Source organism: Silurus aristotelis (assembly GCF_946808225.1).
Source record: "Silurus aristotelis genome assembly, chromosome: 5".
NCBI lineage: Eukaryota > Metazoa > Chordata > Actinopteri > Siluriformes > Siluridae > Silurus > Silurus aristotelis.
In genome coordinates, this window is record NC_139578.1 from 14,856,204 (window position 1) to 14,874,424 (window position 18,221).

General features: G+C 35.8%; 2 protein-coding genes across 5 annotated transcripts; one reads left to right on the top strand and one right to left on the bottom strand.

Annotated features, from left to right (window-relative positions):
- Window positions 1-91: 91 nt before the first annotated feature.
- ttc5 (tetratricopeptide repeat domain 5) lies at window positions 92-6,717 on the bottom strand. Of its 3 annotated transcripts, XM_083542988.1 has the most exons (11): window positions 6,558-6,634; window positions 5,852-5,905; window positions 5,431-5,563; window positions 4,622-4,833; window positions 4,303-4,456; window positions 3,294-3,385; window positions 3,138-3,194; window positions 2,637-2,783; window positions 1,772-1,986; window positions 1,376-1,520; window positions 92-425 (listed from the first exon to the last, which is right to left on the bottom strand). In XM_083542988.1, exons 2-11 carry the CDS (start codon window positions 5,867-5,869, stop codon window positions 306-308), a joined length of 1,293 nt encoding a protein of 430 aa, XP_083399114.1. In that variant the 5' UTR covers window positions 5,870-5,905; window positions 6,558-6,634; the 3' UTR covers window positions 92-305. The 3 variants fall into 3 exon arrangements, with proteins under 3 accessions (XP_083399114.1, XP_083399113.1, XP_083399115.1); XM_083542987.1 differs by lacking the exon at window positions 5,852-5,905 and having other exon boundaries at window positions 6,558-6,717; XM_083542989.1 differs by lacking the exon at window positions 5,852-5,905 and having other exon boundaries at window positions 6,602-6,691.
- A 149-nt stretch (window positions 6,718-6,866) lies between these two features.
- On the top strand, window positions 6,867-17,657 carry man2b2 (mannosidase, alpha, class 2B, member 2). Of its 2 annotated transcripts, none has more exons than XR_014533902.1 (19): window positions 6,867-7,095; window positions 8,084-8,230; window positions 8,309-8,414; window positions 8,898-9,070; window positions 9,200-9,315; window positions 9,436-9,613; window positions 9,748-9,946; window positions 12,076-12,266; window positions 12,350-12,509; window positions 12,666-12,802; window positions 12,949-13,226; window positions 13,642-13,830; window positions 13,988-14,231; window positions 14,335-14,445; window positions 15,721-15,913; window positions 16,059-16,374; window positions 16,522-16,634; window positions 17,034-17,154; window positions 17,272-17,657. XR_014533902.1 is itself a non-coding variant. In XM_083542983.1 (19 exons), exons 1-19 carry the CDS (start codon window positions 6,967-6,969, stop codon window positions 17,361-17,363), a joined length of 3,024 nt encoding a protein of 1,007 aa, XP_083399109.1. In that variant the 5' UTR covers window positions 6,868-6,966; the 3' UTR covers window positions 17,364-17,657. The 2 variants fall into 2 exon arrangements, 1 of the variants encoding a protein (XP_083399109.1); XM_083542983.1 differs by having other exon boundaries at window positions 6,868-7,095; window positions 16,228-16,374.
- The last annotated feature ends 564 nt before the right edge of the window (window positions 17,658-18,221 follow it).

Sequence of the window (18,221 nt, forward strand, 5' to 3'; positions counted from 1 at the left end):
GACAATTCAGACTTGTGGTGACAATGTCAGATTTTATATACCTTTGGCAAGATTACTGCTCAGCATATAAATCACATCACAGATTCTTAAGTTTTTTAGGAGCACGATTGGGTTTATTGTCTCAGATCTGAACCAGGCATCCAGATTATTATTATTATTTTTTTTTTACAAAAATGGCAACTAACATCAGTGAAAATTAAAAATAAATATATACAAATAAATTCAACTAAACAAAATGTTACACACTATGTACAACCAAAAATGGAAAAAAAGTCTGCTCCATTGTTTGCTATCTTTGCACTCGCTCATTCAGAGTGTGGTTTGTAGCTGACTGAAGTTGCTGTTTGGGTTTGCAATGCTTGTCTCTTTCCATTCACAATTAGTAGTAGAGGAGAGTCCACACGTATACTACGGAAATTATAAGACTGCAAGGAGAAGGGGTTAGAGTAAGTAACAAGTCTTAAATATAAAACTTTTAAAATATGCTGTACTTTACTAATGAATCCAAACTTTCAGAAACGTTGGATTTATACATACACACACACACACACACACACACACACACACACACACACACACACACACACACACACACACACACACATATATATACACACATACATACATACACACATACATACACACTTATCCACAAATACTTTTAATTTATTTTAACAGTTTGTACTATTGCAGCAATTTCGATTTAGAAACATTACAAAACAGATTTATTAGGAAATAGTTTGCATGAACATTTGCACAATATGGCATCCATTGAAATCCAGCTTGGTTAAATCTTATAAAAGCTCCTGATGTATTTATGTATAAATCCTTATGTTAGCTCACTAAATTGAAAATTAATTGATACATCAAATAATTGAGTTTTTTTTATATTATGTATTAGTTTTATGATTAACTAGCTTATTTTTCACTTAAATACAATTAGTGAAAATAGTGTGAAAGATGTGAGGCTTATAAATCAATACACTTATTGCAGCTAATCTACTTATATACATGTTTTTGGAAAACCCCAAAGCATCTTGGGGAGATCATGCTAAACTGCACACAAAGAGAGCTTATGATCACCACTGAGACAATTAAGATTAGCTCCTCAATTAGGACAAATGTAATGGCAAATAAAAAAAGGGACACTTGTCCTGTGTCTGTGGCAGCTGATGTCTTACTGCATCGGGCTCTTTTAATTCAGTGTCATCCTTTAAGGTGGATGATTCATATAAAACCAGAATAACAGAATCTAACATTTTACTTCACCAAATGCAGATTTAAAACTATTTGCATTGTTGTTTTTTCTCTGGACACTTTTTTCTGAATACTAACACATTTTCTGTGGGTGTCATGTAGTGAATGAGTGATGTACCTTATCATTGTGTGTTATGCTGTGCCGTTTCACTTGTGGTTCAGGTATAACCACTGTGTCTCCGATTAACACCCCCCAGCCATCAGCTGTGTTATAAACCATGACCACACAACATGTCTCCTCGCTGTCCACCATACCAAACGTACTGTAAGGGGAAAAAAAATTATTAGTACACAATATCATTGTTGCGGGTAGTGTGTAAGTCCTAAGAAGCCATGCATTATAATATTTTTTTCTTTGTTGTTTTCTCGTGATCCTGACATAAAAAAAGTTTTTTTTTTATCATTATCACAACTTAATTTTCATGTGATCTTATATAAATGCATATATGTGATATAAATAAATCGCCTCTTAGGACTTCTATAAGGTAGTCCTAAATTATAGTAATTTACTCACAAGGCCATGCGGCCCTCTGTTGCCAGACTGAAGACAACCTTTCCCATGGCTGCAACACCGGTATTATGTCCGTGTTTAAGAGCGGTGAAAGTGCAAAGCTCCAAGCTTCCGGTGTGACCTGTCGGGGAGCGATACTGAGGCGAGGCACAGGGACCCAAAGCAGTAATGCTTAGGGAGGAGAGCATGTTACGCAGGCGTCGAGCTTTTACTTTTCCCTGGAGGGACAAGAAATAACCTTGAAATGGTAGTATCTAGTAAGTTTCAATCTGCTGCTATTTAACTACAGTCGTCCTCCGTTTATCGCGGTAGTTACGTGCCAAAACCGACCACGGAAAACGAAATAAAATGTCATATATCATCCTCCCACACTCTTTAAACACACAGCAAACAGTTGCAAGAATATAGCGAGATGAATTTTGTGTAACATTCGTAGAAACATCACATTTATAGTGAGTACTGTAGAACAGTATTGTAGCGTAGCCAATGCATAGTTTCTCTGCTTGTTTATTGGTTGAAGTGTCTTATGATGTAAAAAAAAAAAAAAAAAAAAAAAGGGCTGAGTTAAAGATTCACGTCACTGAATTCTTTATTTTCATTGGCTAAACCTGGTGAGTATCCTCTGACGTTCTTTTTTGACGTCAGAGGATACTGCAACCAATAAATAAATAAGCAGAAACCTACAGTTTCTTGTAATGCTACTTATTTCTTATGATGAATTGAAACCGTAGTTCTGTGCCAAATTGAAAATCGCGATAAAGTGGAACTGTGAGATTCGAACCGTGATAAATCGGGGAACGACTTTACTATGAAAACAAAGATGAAATTAAATCAATGCTTTATATATTATAATGAAACCAACACTCACCTTATTTTCCATTAAAGCAGTTATTTGGTCTAGGTATTTCAGCAAAAGCTTCTCTCTTTCAGTAGCTTCCTCCCAGCCAGGGTCAAGAGCTGCAGCTCGACTGTATCCAACCAAAGCTGAACTAAACATTTCCTCATACTGGAACAACTAGTGTAGCAAAATCAGAAATAAAAGCTAAAGTTAGGTCGATATGAAGAAACGTTTTCACTCTTACATTTAAAAAAAAAAAAAAAAAGAAGTTACACATAAATTTCACCCTAGACAGAAAGAAAAAAAAAAAAAAATCTATAAATAAATAAGAGACAAAGTTGGAAAACAAGACAGTCCTAAATGAGTTACAATAATTCAAGAGCATGTTTATGGAATAAGGCAGAAAATGCTGTTATAATAATGCTCTTCTGTTATGTAGCACAAAAGCTATACTATGTAGGTTGGAGTCAATCTAAGTAAATTAATCACCAGTTTGAAAAAGCACAAACACAAAAGGAACAAGGGAATTACCGTGGCGCGATTGAAGTGCAGATCAGCATTTAAGGCAGATGCTTTGTCAATTTTCTCCTGAAACAAATGAACAATACATACAATTAGCAAGATAATCAGTAGAAATATACAGAATACAATGGCCTCTGAATGATCTATCCACGTGTATCTACTCACAGCTTGTGAATAAGCACTAAGAGCTTGCTGAGACATCTGAGGATTTTGTCCACTGCTGAAGAACAAGGAGATGTAGGCATTCCCTAGGATGTCTGCTCAGGAAAAGATTTGTTTCATTGATTTAAATTTAATTAAATATAATTTGCCATTTTATATACTTTTTTTAAACTGTTCACACAGCATTATCAGATATCATGGAATCACTTAAGGCAATGATATTACATACAAACACAGACAGACACGCAAAAGTGCAAAAGTCTTTGGCACATGAGAAAGAAAGGTGGCTTTAAAATCCATTTTCTTTTCTCCAGAAAAAAAATATAAAAAGCAGTAAACATGTGATTAATTAAACTTCACTAATTGTTAGCATGTCAAGATGCCTCGGTCACGTTTTACCTACATCCGCAACCTTCTTAAAGGGGCTGCTCCGGCCGCTAACACATAACCGCTAAATTAAACCCCCCAAGCTAGGAAAATTAACAAAAAACAACACAGTGGATTCATGAATATTATTAGGCACACCTGTCTTATTTTATTTTGTTGTATTTATCCGCCACACCTTAAAGGTCCGTGAAAATATTGTCTGACGTTAATCCGTTCCATGGTGCAAAAAAGTTTGGGGACCACTGAATTATAGAATGTCTCTGGGTTTTTTGTTCACTTTAACTAGGAGACCCAAACCTGTTCAAGCACAACAGTGCTTATGTGATGTACATGGTTTGGAAGTAAAATGTCTTGAGTGGCTTGTTTTAGAGCTCTCAACTAAACCCTACTGAACACCTTTGGGATGAATTGGAAAGCACACTGCACCCCAGGCCTCATCACCCTACCTGACTTCACTAACACCCTTGTGGCCGAATGAGCACAAATCTCCACAAGCACACTTCAAAATCTAGTGGAACATCTTCCCAGAATTACACTGTAATAATAGTGTGTGTGTGTTTCAGAGGAAAAAGAGAGAGAGAGAGAGAGAGAAAGAGAGAGATGAGAGGTTTAACAACAAACTTACACCAAGATGTCCCATCTGTGACATCCAGCTGCACAGCCTGTCTAGCCAGATCCACACTCTCCATAATACACTTTCCCTGCTCCTGACCGCCCCCTTCTGGAGGCAACTGCCTCAGTACCATAGAGAGGTTTCTCAAAGACACTTTATTTTTGCTCTTAGGAGAAAAGTACAAACACCACAAAAAAAAAAAAAAATCATAATCACTCATTTGACTTTTTTTTTTATGGACTGAACAATCAATAATATTTAACATAATTTAGTTTTGCCAACCTTTTTTAAAGATCACGTTGCTTTATGTGCATTTCTTTCTTACACATACCTGCTGCAGTGCTCCAGTAAAACAGGTCTTTGCAGCAGTCAGGTCACCTTTCTTCCAGTACTGCTCGCCTAGTGTATTCCACGCCTCCACCAGGCCTGGTTCCAGTTTTACTGCCCTCGAGAGGTTCTCTTCTGCTGCCTGACTGAACTGTGGAGCTACGTTCAGACATCGGCCCCAAAGGAGCAAAAACTGAACACTGTTTTTGTAGAGATCTGGGATGGGAATCATGACATGTGCATTAGAATTATGTTCTGTGTATATGCAAGTATAAAATTGCATAACATAGTATCTTTTAACATTAAACTTTTTTTTTTTTTTATTTACATGATTTTAAATGTCTTATTTTTTTCTTCTCTCTCTCTCTCTCTCTCTCTCTCTCTCTCTCTCTCTCTCTCTCATATATTATATATATATATATATATATATATATATATATATATATATAATATATAAAGATAGATAGATAGATAGATAGATAGATAGATAGATAGATAGATAGATAGATAGATAGAGAGAGAGAAGATGTGGTGTATAAATATTCAGAACATTTTGATCATTAACTTTGCATTTCATAGGCACAATTTTAGAATTTCTATAATCAAAAATCAACAAGATGAAATAGAACAATGTGTGATACAGCACTGCAAAACAAGAATCACATGTCAGGGAAAGCTACAATGCAAAAAAAGTCTACATATGTAATGTGATTGTACAAGATAAGAAAAAAAAATGTAGTACAAAATGGAATCTTGTACTTGTTTGAACAAATCTTAAAAAGCAAAATTTTTTGTGGGTGTAAAGTAACTAACCTTCTTTCTCCTCCAGCTTCATCAGCACATTATTCATCTCCTGGACAACATCGTTTTGTTTTCTACTGGCATCTTCCACACTGTGTGTCTCAAAATAGTGATCCCTAAAGTGATAAAGTTTGTCTACAAGTTCCTGAGAAATAGCATAAACATATATTTTGCAGAATTTAGTGTTTTGAATTAAATATATGCTATCCATCAAAACATACAATGATATAATATTCCAACTCCAGATAAATACACTATCAGCCAAAAGTATGTGGACACTCGACACAATATGTGGTTCTTCCCCAAACAATTAGCACATCGTTTTACAGGGTGTCTCTAAACGCTGTAGCATTAAGATTTTCCATCACTGGAAATAAAAAGTGCAAACCCGTTCCAAGCATAACAACAACCATGTGCACACTATGAAGCTAACCTCAACCCCTATGAACATCTATGTGAGGAACAGTAAATCTGACAGCTCCCCAGGCTAGGACATGCCCAGAAGAATAAGAATTGGTAATTATATGAGCAAAGTAGAATAAATGTGGAAAATGATAGTACATATGTGCATGATGTTCAGAAGTCCAGTAACGTTTGGCCATATAGTGTATGTTTTCCAGAATATAAAGGATATAGTTCTTAGAACACCGAAAAAGAAAGAAGGTAGGTATGTAAGTAGGCAAGTAAGTAAGTAGGTGCTGTTCATTTACAATATGAGATATGTAATTGTATATGTACAACTGCAATAAAAATCAAGACAGTGCGCATGCAGATGATATACAGATATGTAGATCAACTAGGATTTTCTATGAATTACAATTATACACAACTCTCCAGAGATGATACAGTATGTACAGCATGAGGATTCCTGAGGGTAAATAAACAATATTCATTTATAGACGTTTATTCTTTTTGAAGGGATCGAATGTTCACGCTTGTCCAAGTCAGACACATTACAGTCATGTCTGTAGTATTTTGTGTTTATACGCCATGTACGCGTTGTTATAGTGATAGACAAGAGGCTGTGCAGTAGCTGCACCAACTACCTCAACGAACAAACTAACTATCAGCCCAGATTTCTTCATTATAAATATATTCGATGACATTCCGCGTATAATGTTTGAATAAGAAGTCCATACCTTTAATACTTGCAAATCGTCTTTGTCAGATGTTTTATGCTCACCATCGTTATCAACTTCAGCCATCTTTAGACAGGAAACCATCCAAAACACCAGCCTGCAGCTCCCCCTGCTGCCCAGGAGGCTAACAAGCGCAGTTCTTCTTTTTTTTTCTTAAAAAAAAAAAAAAAAGTACAGCAATGTTTTACTATAATTTCTCTGTTGTAACAAATTATAAATTTATTTTGCTTTAACATGGCAGGTTTACTTAAACAATTTGCATTAATGATCATTTAAATAAAACGATTTTAAGACAGTCAGTGGTTTGACGAAAGTTAAATTGCGCATGCGCAGAAGCCGGTCATGTGCTGCTGTCATAAGACGGTTTGAAGTCGGGTGTTAACTGTTGCAGTGCAGTTTATCCGCAAAGATGAAGTTTTCACCGTTGGTTTTTGGCTTCTTCTGCGTATCCGTCTCCCTTAGTCTTTCAACAAAACCAATCCAGACTTTCGTCATTCCTCACAGTCACATGGATGTCGGATGGGTCTACACAGTGCAGGTAAACTCGGTTCTCTAAACTGTTGACAGCAAACTGAAGTACTTCCTGTCTGGCACATAGGGTTAGGGTTAGGGTTAGGGTTATCCCTGCTGTAAAACACTGTTACTTATTAGGGGATTAATGCTAAGAGCACTAAATGTTTAGGACATAAGGTACTCCAGGACCAGAGTTGGTAATATGTGCTTTTCAGGTACTGAAGAAAAAAAACATTAAAACCATTACAGAATTTCTAATTGTGTCCACTACAAATACCAAATACTTTGGTTTCCAATAAGTTGTTTGTTTATTCATTCATTCATTCATTCATTCATTCATTGTCATTACCTCCCCCCCAACAAACAAACAAACAAAAACAGACAAACAAAAAAGTTGTAGAAACATATTGGAATCTGGATGCTTAATTAGGTCCTGGTGGTCCAGTGAATGCCAACATGTGATCTGGAAGCTTTCAGAGGTGTTCTATTGATCCTTAATAGTATCCACTAGACAAAACATGTCACCATTTAAAGGCAACAAACTACCAGTACAGGCCTGCAGATACCTTTCCATTAAAACCTATACAATTTCAATTATAACCTTTACAATTTATACAAGTTCTCTTAAGGTTTCTGTAGGATTGTTTTAGCAGGTTTGGTTTTCAAAGTATTGTCCGGGGACCACCAGAGGTTTATAAATTTGTTTGAATTTAATGGTGAACACCATTAACACCATTCCAGTGGATATTGTTGTGTATAAGCAATTTCTAATTGAATACATGTTTTGAAAAAAAAATTTCTGTGTATGGAAAAAAAAATCCATGACTCAAGTATATGGTGAGACTTTTATTGGAATACATTAAATATGTCTATTTTTTAATGTATATTATTATTATTATTTATTATTATTTACATTTTATTACAAAATTAAGATAAAGGGATTAAAGGTGTGTAATGTTTGATAACCCTTGCTTTAGAGTGTGATGATGATGATGATGATTATTCTCCTCTAGGAGAGCATGCATGCTTATGCATCGAACGTGTACACCACCGTTGTGGAGGAGCTGACACGAGTTAAGAGTCGTACATTTATTGCGGTTGAGCAAGAATTCTTCCGACTTTGGTGGGATACCACAGCATCCCAGTGGCACAAGAAACAGGTGAGTAATAAACATTCACTGTTGTCATTCTAGGTACTTGTAATTCTGTCTGTTATTGGAGACTTGTTTTTATGTCAGGTGAGACAGCTTCTGCAGGAAGGGCGTCTGGAGTTTATCATTGGAGGTCAGGTGATGCATGATGAGGCAGTGACTGATATTGATGATGCCATCCTTCAGCTTACAGGTTTGTGCTGCGGACCAACTCTAAATGTAGTTATTAAGTGTCATTAAATATAATCAAGAGGTTTGGTGTCTGATGGTTGCTTTTTTGTTTTGCATTGAACCTTCGAAGATAAAGTATTTTACACTATATACAGCATAAGTATGTCCGGTGCAGTCACCAGTACTCAAATGCAACGTATTGGTCTTGGCCCAACATTTGAATGCACAAATTTTAATAATGTATTTGTTATATAATTAAATAGATAATCATATACATCAACTTTCACCTTTTTATTTGTAAACACTATTTTTAGTGTTTTAGAAATAAATGTAAAATATGATTTTATATCTTAAAAAGGTGACTTAATTACTGTAATACTTTCAGTGGTTAGATACATTTGAGGTAATGGAAGAATTGTGTAAATTAGACTTATCATAAAACTCTCCCGGACACGTACTTTTCTGATACACATAATGTCTTCCATTCTTAATCTTTTTATTGTAGAGGGACATGGATTCTTGTATGAAACTTTTCGTGTCAGGCCTCGCTTCTCCTGGCATGTTGACCCATTTGGTGCTTCTGCTACCACGCCGGTTCTTTTTGCTCTGGCTGGATTTGACGCTCATGTCATCTCTCGTATTGACTACGACCTCAAAGATTTAATGCAGAAAAACAAGGTTGTCCTGCTCTCTCTCTTTTTTTTTTTTAATGATTCCAAAATGTGATTTGAGAGTATGTAAACTGTGCATAAGGCTTATGGCAAATGTACTGAAAAATATTATGACTGCACTTTCGTATTTATACAGAGACTGCAATTTGTGTGGAGAGGGTCATCCTCATTAGGGGACAGCCAGGAGATTTTCACACACACTATGGACCAGTACAGTTACTGCACACCATCATACCTTCCCTTCTCAAACAAGTAAGCCATTACAATATCTAACTATAGTTTATAAACTAAATTCTATAGTTTAACAAAATTATTAAATAGTTAATGACATAGAGATATTATCCATTAACATTCTACTGATGTTTTAAATAGGTCAGGGTTTTATTGGAATGGAGTTGCCATGTTTCCAGACCCACCTAAAGATGGTGTGTATCCCAACATGAGCATCCCAGTTGCGAAGGACACTTTGGAGCCCTATGCCCAAACCATGGTGACCAACATTAAACAAAGAGCCCAGTGGTTTCAGACCAGCCATGTTCTCTGGCCATGGGTTAGTTTATTTTTATACTGGTGTCAACCAAAGTCACACACATTGCTGTCATTCATATACACACCCACCTGTATATAAATCTATTTTTTTCATTTGTCTAAATGTATTCAGACATGTATGTATTTTTTTTCTAGGGATGTGACAAGCAGTTCTACAATGCATCAGTTCAGTTCAAAAATATGGATATGCTAATGAATTACATCAACCAGCATAGCAAGGAGTTTGGTGTGACAGTTCAGTATGCTACACTTAAAGATTACTTCCAAGCTTTGTACCAAGCAAATATGTCCTGGGAGGTGAGGGGTAATCAAGATTTTCTCCCCTATTCCACTGGTAAGTTCCCTTTAAATAAAATCATGTTCTAAATTAATGTATTATTTTGACAACTAATTATGTTCATGTGGTACTTCTACAGTTAGGTTACAGTCTATAGTAAAAACCTGCATGAAAAGTGTCTTTGTGACATGCATGCTTCAGTGAACTTTAATATAGATTCTATGAGTCTGTGGACCTGTACTGGCTGACTGTTAATGTCCTGGTCATATAATATGATTGGTTTCATGAAGATGAATTTATCAATTAAACCCCTTTGCCTTGTGTATGGGGAGGAGAGTCATCTTAAATGAAAGCACTCCCATCAGGAAAGAAGGTTTCATCATTAGAGTCGACGGATTCATCGGTTTTGCAAATGAATTGGCATCGATAGTTCATTGCTGGGACTATCAGCTATTGGCCATAAAACACTGGTAGTTTTTCTGGGTTGTTATACAGAATGAGTTATACAACACATGCTGTTGTGTTTCAAGTGTTTTTCTTTATTTTTTTATTCATTTTGGGAGCAGTGTTGGCCAGTAATTAAGTAAATATTATTTATTATTGTAATTAATTAGCTTTTTCATGTATCTGTACTTTTATAAAGTATTTCCATTTAGGGAGACATTTACTTTAACTTTACTATATTTCAAAGTCAAATATATAACTTTTTTACTCAAATACATTTAGCAAAATCAGTCAGCCACCAATAAGGGTAGAGCACTTTCTCTGTTTTGAGCTTCTTTTAATTGCCACTTAGTAGTATTAACTTAGCATGCACATTTTAAGAATAATAAATGATGGAAGAAACTCCTGACTTTAAATTGCCTCAACACCTGTGGGCCTTATTTGTGCAATTTCTTTTAAGTAGGATTTGGAAAAAAAGTTCTGGGCTCATGATCTTCTTTCGGCTGCTCTCGTTAGGGGTAGCCACAGCATATCATCCCTCTCTATACTACCCTGTCCTCCACATCTGCCTCTTTTAAATTATTTGGACTTTATATATTTTAATAATTTGAAATTTTTATAAATATCAATCAGTATTTGAATGGTTAATATTCTACTCTATTCTAATGGTTAATACACAAAGTTTTTTAACTTGAGTAATTAAATAATAGAAGTTATTAGTAGTTTCCGAGTGTATCTCTCGTTTTACTCAAGTACATGGTTTGTGTACATCGTCCACCTCTGCTAGTATGTAGAAATTTCAGTGTGCATAATATAATTTTAAGTACATTTTTAAAAATTAATTATTCAGTGCTGGGTAAAGGTTTGGAAACAGTCTATTATTGTTTTTGAAAACTTGGACAGTGAATGGAAGAAAGTCCAAATGTGACTTTTCTGGATCTAACAAAAGAGCTTGTGCAAGACAGAGAACAGGAGAGATGATGTTAGCAGACATCCTCAAAATCAAAGATTGAGGTGGACGCTTAATGGTTTAGGGTTGTTTTGAAACAAGTAAGTTTGTGGATTTATTCTTGGTGAAAAGAATACTGAACCAACATTGCTACTTTTGCACAGACAGCAGATGTTGGTAGCAGAGAGTCTTAATGACATCTTCAACAGAGGTGCAGAATGTAATTGCTAATGGCCATTGTAAATTAAAATATTGTGAAATAAAATGTATATACATTGAATTATAATTGTAGTTTAGAGAGTAAACGGTGCTCATATTTTTGATACTCATTAAAATTTAAATTAAATACATTAAACGAAGATAATTTACTCAAATACTTTACACCACTGACCACAACAAGTCAATGACCTAAAGCATATGTTTATGCTCTGTAAGAGTTATTTAGAGAGCATACAGTGGGCTGTATTGTTATCGATCATGGAATAGCATGTCCCAGTCACTGGACCTAAATCTTATTGAACTGCTCTGGGATGAACTGGATTGCAAGGTCAGATAGGATTAGCCAACTAGTGAAAATCTTTGGCAAATTTTACAAGATGCATGGCAAAGTCTTTTAACTAAATGTTTGGAGAAACTAACTGTCCATGTGCCATGAGTGTGTAAAACTGTTATTTAAATTAGGGAAGGATTATTTTTAATACTTCGTATTTATTTGCAGAGACCTTTCCAATTTGTCAATCATATGTTGAAAAGGTTACTTATTATCTGCATCTTGTTTGTTTAATGCTTTCAGAACAATTCCAGGCATGGACAGGGTTCTATGCCTCCAGGAATGTTCTGAAAGGAGTTGCAAGAGGAGCCAGTTCTCTTTCCTATGCCGCAGAATCTTTGTTTGTGCGGTACCGGATCAAATATCCTGATGGCCCTGTCCAGAAAGAGTGGGCTATGGACAAACTCAAAGCCATCAGATGGGCTGTCTCTGAGGTGCTTGATGTTTTCTTAATAGATTTTTTTAAGATAATATTTGTATATTCTTATAAATGTATTTTATTACTTAATTAAACCAGGTTCAGCATCATGATGGCATAACAGGAACAGAATCCCCAAAAGTGGCTGATATGTACATGGATCACCTTACGAAAGGTATAATGGGAGTACAAGAACTCTTGGCAGCCATGTTTCTTCTCCCTCAAAATCCTGGCTTTCCTATCAACTCGGTTACCCCAGGTAAGCACATAATTCAGGCCACTGACTACATCCCTTTAAAATGCTTTATAATCCTTATAATCTACCACTGACAAAAATAATAATTAGAATATAACCTAAATACAGATTAAAGTAATTTATGAATTATAATAGTACACAATTTTGTATTTAATTCAGAGTTGTCAAAGGATCTTGAGCAGCACATCATTGTGTACAACCCACTTGCGTGGAACATAACAACATATGTCAACATTTCTGTAAAATATCCAATGGCACTTGTGTTTGATGATAATCAGAACGCAGTTCCTGCTCAGGTAACTGATTTATTCCTCATTTTAAGTCTCATACCCAAGACCTTCAAGCAGTGCTTTTTATTAGGGTCTTTTTTTTTTTTTGTAACAGTTTGGTGTGTAATGCTCTAGATAACTGATCAGAAAACCTGTGCAAAATATTCTTTCAGATCCAGCCATCTGCAGAGTTACCTGATGCTTATGACCTTTTCATTGTGGTGGAACTGGGTGGACTTCAGTACAGAAAATACCTCATCCAGTTCCCACAGTCAAAGTGTCACACTGGTTCTACCTGTGGACTCACTTACTCAGCGAAGGTGGTGAATTTTAAGAGACGGAACGTTAGCAAGAGGAAGAAAACTGGGAGAATGCTGTTGCCTGTGCTTAACGATTGCTACGTACTGCTATTTGATCAGGAGACAAATCTTCTGCACAGTATAAAACTCAGGTCAACTCAAACTTCTCATTCAGAAATACTTCTGTCGTTTCCCCTTTTTTATTTTGCATTGTCAAAAGCTTTGACCAGACTCATGTGAAAGAATAATAAAGTGAAATGTGCTAATCATCCAAATTGTTCATTTAAAAAAAAAAAAAAGCATCTGCGAGTTTGACTTTGAGAGAGGCATCATTCCCAATAACTTGATCTTTTTTTCATTACCACATAGCTTTTTAAAAAAAAAATTTTTTTTATGCATGCTTGGGTAAATGTAATTTAAATTTTATTTGTTGCAAAACATCGGAACCTATACTGCCAGTCATAATAAGAATATCATTGTCGTCATTTTCAGAATTCACTTGTCGAGAGAACATTTTTTAAATTCTCTATGGAGGAACTAATTTATGGTTTCACAATTTTTTTTCAGGCTTAAGGAAAAGAAAGTTAAGATACAACAAGACTTCTGGGAATACAAGGCCAATGGAGATGTCCGTGCTGGGCCTATTTCAGATAACTATATCTTTACAGCTAATGATTCTGTTCCTGGGTACAAGTCTGTCTCAATGCAAATAATTCCAGGGAAAATCATTTCTGAAATACGTCAGTATTTCTACAGGTAAACGACCACTACAAGTTACACATTGTTTATCTTAATCTATAAACTGTGCTCCTGCAATTGTATAATTAAGCTCAGCATCTTGCATCGTTGGTTGTAAATCAACATGTATAAATTAGTTTTTTGGTAAAGAATCTAACGTAACGTTTCAATACAGGGAGGAATCTGATAAGAACCACACCTATTCAGTGGTCACCCGGGTTCCTGTGAGTTTCAAGGACAAGTTATTATGCCTGAGACTAGATCAAAGTTATGTGGTGGGCCCTCTACTGGTGAATAGAGAAGCAGTACTCAGAACCACTACTAGTCTGAGTAACAACCGGACAATATATACTGATAATAATGGCTACCAGATGATGAAGAGGAAGTACAAGAAATATATTAACAATACATTATCCCACGTAAGAACAAGAATACCACTTGCATTATTGTGTTAAATTGATCATGCTATATGTATTTTATGTTTACTCCTATCTGTGTGTTTGTCTTTGTCTGTTCATGCAGAACTACTACCCAATGGTACGAGGAGCATACATTGAAGATGACAACAGCAGATTGGTGCAACTCAGTGAGAGAGCGCATGGGGTAGCGAGTCTCAACCAGGGACAGATAGAGGTGCGAGTAACCAACATGTACTATCTAATGAATTACCCTTTTTCAGCAGGTTAGGCAGCGACACGTCAGGATTGAGACTATTTACTGGTCGAATTATGGGTAGGATGGAATGTAAAGCTGTAAATAAACTGCTGTTTTCTGTAAAGAGTTTGGATAGTCAAGTTAAGATACACTAAAGCAGGTGGAGGAGTTCAGGTACCTGGGGTCAACAGTGCAAAGTAATGGAGAGTGTGTTAGGGAAGTAAAGAAAAGCGTGCAGGCAGGGTGGAGTGGGTGGAGAAGAGTGACAGGAGTGATTTGTGATAGAAGGGTATCTGCAAAAGTGAAAGGGAAAGTATAGAGGACTGTGGTGAGACCTGCGATGTTGTATGGTTTAGAGACAGTGGCATTGAGTAAAAGACAGAAGGTGGAGCTGGAAGTAGCAGAGCTGAAGATGTTGAGGTTTTCGTTGGGAGTGACCAGGATGGACAAAATTAGAAATGAGTTTATTAGAGGGACAGAGCATGTTGAACGTTTTGGTGACAAGGTGAGGGAGGCGAGATTGAGATGGTTTGAACATGTGCAGAGGAGAGACATGAGTTATATTGGTAGGAGAATGCTGAGGATGGAGCCACCAGGAAAGAGGAAGTCCAAGGAGGAGATTCATGGATGTGGTGAGGGAAGACATGCAGGTAGTTGGTGTGAAGGAGGCAGATGTAGAGGACAGGGTGGTATGGAGACGGATGATCCGCTGAGGCGACCCCTAATGGAAGAATCCGAAAAAAGAAGAAGAAGCAGAAGCAGAAAGCAGTCAACAAAAGCCTGTTAAAATCATGCCAGGCGACTGCCATGACGCAGCCTATCAGCTAATGTTAAAAATGTCAAGACCTGTAATAACTGCCTATTATTGTTGATTCTTAAAAAAAAAAAAAATAAATAAATAAAATATATATATATATTATATATATATATTATATAATGATATAAGAAACTGATACTAATCTGATACAATCTTTAAGATTGGATACTAGCTAGCTATATATTTAACAACACTAAATATAGCTTAATCCTTAATAGTTTTCAATTGGTTATATTGTGCTGTACAGTATGGAAGCCAATGTTTTTATTTATAATGTATATTTATAATGTAAATGTACATCATGAGAAGGTTGGTATTGTTGAGCCTTTATTGTTCCGGAGGTATTTGTAATTGCTAGATCATCCTGTAAAACATGCTTTTGTGTTGTTTGGATTATAAATTAAATAAGGTTACAGTGGTTTGTTATGATGTTGTAGGTGATGCTTCATCGGAGACTGTGGAACAACCAGGAGTGGAATCTGGGATATAATCTGACCCTGAATGACTCCTCAGTGGTGCAGCCCATCCTGTGGATGATGCTTGGCTCTGCTGCTGAGATGACTTCTCTATATCCACGAGCAGCACTACAGCTACAGCACAGACCTGTGGTTTTAGCTATCGACAAACCTGGTGAGATAGGACGCAGTATAACATTGCAAAAGAATTTTCTATGATTGAACAAACTGGAATACCACTATTTGAGAGTATAAATCTGTACAAACAACTTAAATATCTGCTAAATCAAGGTTGAGTCTTGGGTATGTTTTTATCCCAGCCAAACAGGAGACACACTTGGTAGTTGACTGGAGCACAGGATAAGAGGGATACAGATTTGATTCCTGCCTGCTGCCACACCAGCCTTTTGTGGACACGATGAAAGACCCCTGAGCTACAGGATGCAGTATCATGATAATTAAATCCTCTTTTCGTCTTATCTTTAATAGAGAAGCCATTGAGTAGGAGAGAGCATTGGAATGGACCCACTGTCCAGCCTATAGTTTTCCCACAGAATCTCCACCTGCAGTATCTCAGTATTCCTGGTTGGAGCTACAACCCAAAACACACCCAGCACCTTGAGGATCTTAATTCTGGTACGCAAATCATCTTGTACACACAGTCATGGCTTTGAGCTCTTTGAGGATCAGCCAATTGATCGACTTTCTGATGTTACATAAGTAGAATGAAAATCATCTTGTATAGTTTGAAAATTATTTAATATAGTTTATGCTTTTTTGTAGGTGAAGAAAAAACATTGAAATCAGACTTTGACTGGGTTCTCTTGAGGATTACTCACTTGTATGAGAAAGGAGAAGATCCTATTCTGTCCAAGCCTACCATTATTAACCTCAAGGTAAAACTATTACATTGTACTAATTAATTAAAAAAATTAATTTATTGCTTCCTATATTAAAGATGGATGACGAGCAGAAAAATATAATCATAGGAAAAAAGAGGTGACAAATGAACAGGCAATGGTCATAAAACAATTAGATCAACAAACATTTAACTTTTTTTTTTTTTTTTTCGTTTTGGGTACGAGTATTGCAGCAAATACATTTTACTCTGAAGTATGAGCTTGTATACATGAAGTCAGGAACAGAAAATACAATCTCTGTTTTGACTAAATAAAACATTTTATGACTCTCCAAAGTAATGTCATTTCTGTGATTACAGAATATGCATATGGTGTTTGACACCATAATTTCTTGATTTGTTAATTGACATGTCCACATTGTTTTTTCCATTTCAGGAGGTCATGCAGAGTATAGGGGAAATAAAGGAAGTCCAGGAACGTTCCCTTACAGGAACCTGGGACATTGCAGACCTCCGGAGATGGAGCTGGAGGACAATTGAGAAGAAACAGAGCACAGGTATTAACAGTTTACTTTATACCACCAAGTCTGTCATATTATTCACATTCTATTGTGGATATTATAAAAAGTGTAATGTGTAAAGTGTAATGATGTTAAGTGTTTTGTTTATTTCAGAGAGCAGCAGCTCCTATAAAGGTGTGACCAAGGACTTCTGTGTAACCATATCACCAAAAGAGATCAGAACTTTCCTGCTTTTCTTTAAATAGTAGCCTTCAGTCTTACTGATAAAAAAATAATGCAACATAAATGCCAAATTGTATGAGCAGACATTCCTTAACTATTCCTTTATTTTAAACAAATATTACGGTATTGTTTTGAAAATTTCTACTCAGACCCCTGAAAAAGAAATCCTTTAGGCGTCTTCTGTGAAGACTATTCCATTTATTTATTTCTGTACTGTTTGATTTGATTATTGATTTTTCTCACGTTACAATCTTTTATTTAAGTCGGGTTTCTGAGGAAATATTGAAATTTAAATAAAGTGATTTATTATTTTTGTACAGGTTTACTGAATGTTCTATTTGATCATTACTACAAAAGATAATTAGGGTAAATCTTTCTAAACCAAAAGGTAACAGGAACTTTTCCTTATTCTAGTGTAACCAGTTACCTGCAGTGCCTCTGTATTGGTTATAACAGGGAGAAGCCTTCAAGATTTAATAATGTATTAGACAAGAATACCCTGTATCTCATTGGAGGACTGAATGTATACATTATATTTCTCTATTTTAAAATGTCACTGTCGTTTAATCAATCCATGAGGTCGAAAGAACTGACTATCGGGTGTAGAAACAGGATTGTATTGATCTGCAGATGGCTACAAAAATTGTTGATTGACCCCATAAGTGCAGTGACCTCCATAATAAATTTTTCTTCATTAGAATGTTTTTTTTAATCTAATTGAGCTTAAAATAATTCTTATTCTTCAATGTTGTGCTACTTTGTAAGTGTCTTCTAAATGTTTTTTTCTTTTTTTTTTTTTTTTTTTTTAAACGTGGGCACCGTTTACCACTGCTAGTATGTAGAAAGTATGCACAATGGAAATTTGTGTGCACACTAGAAAT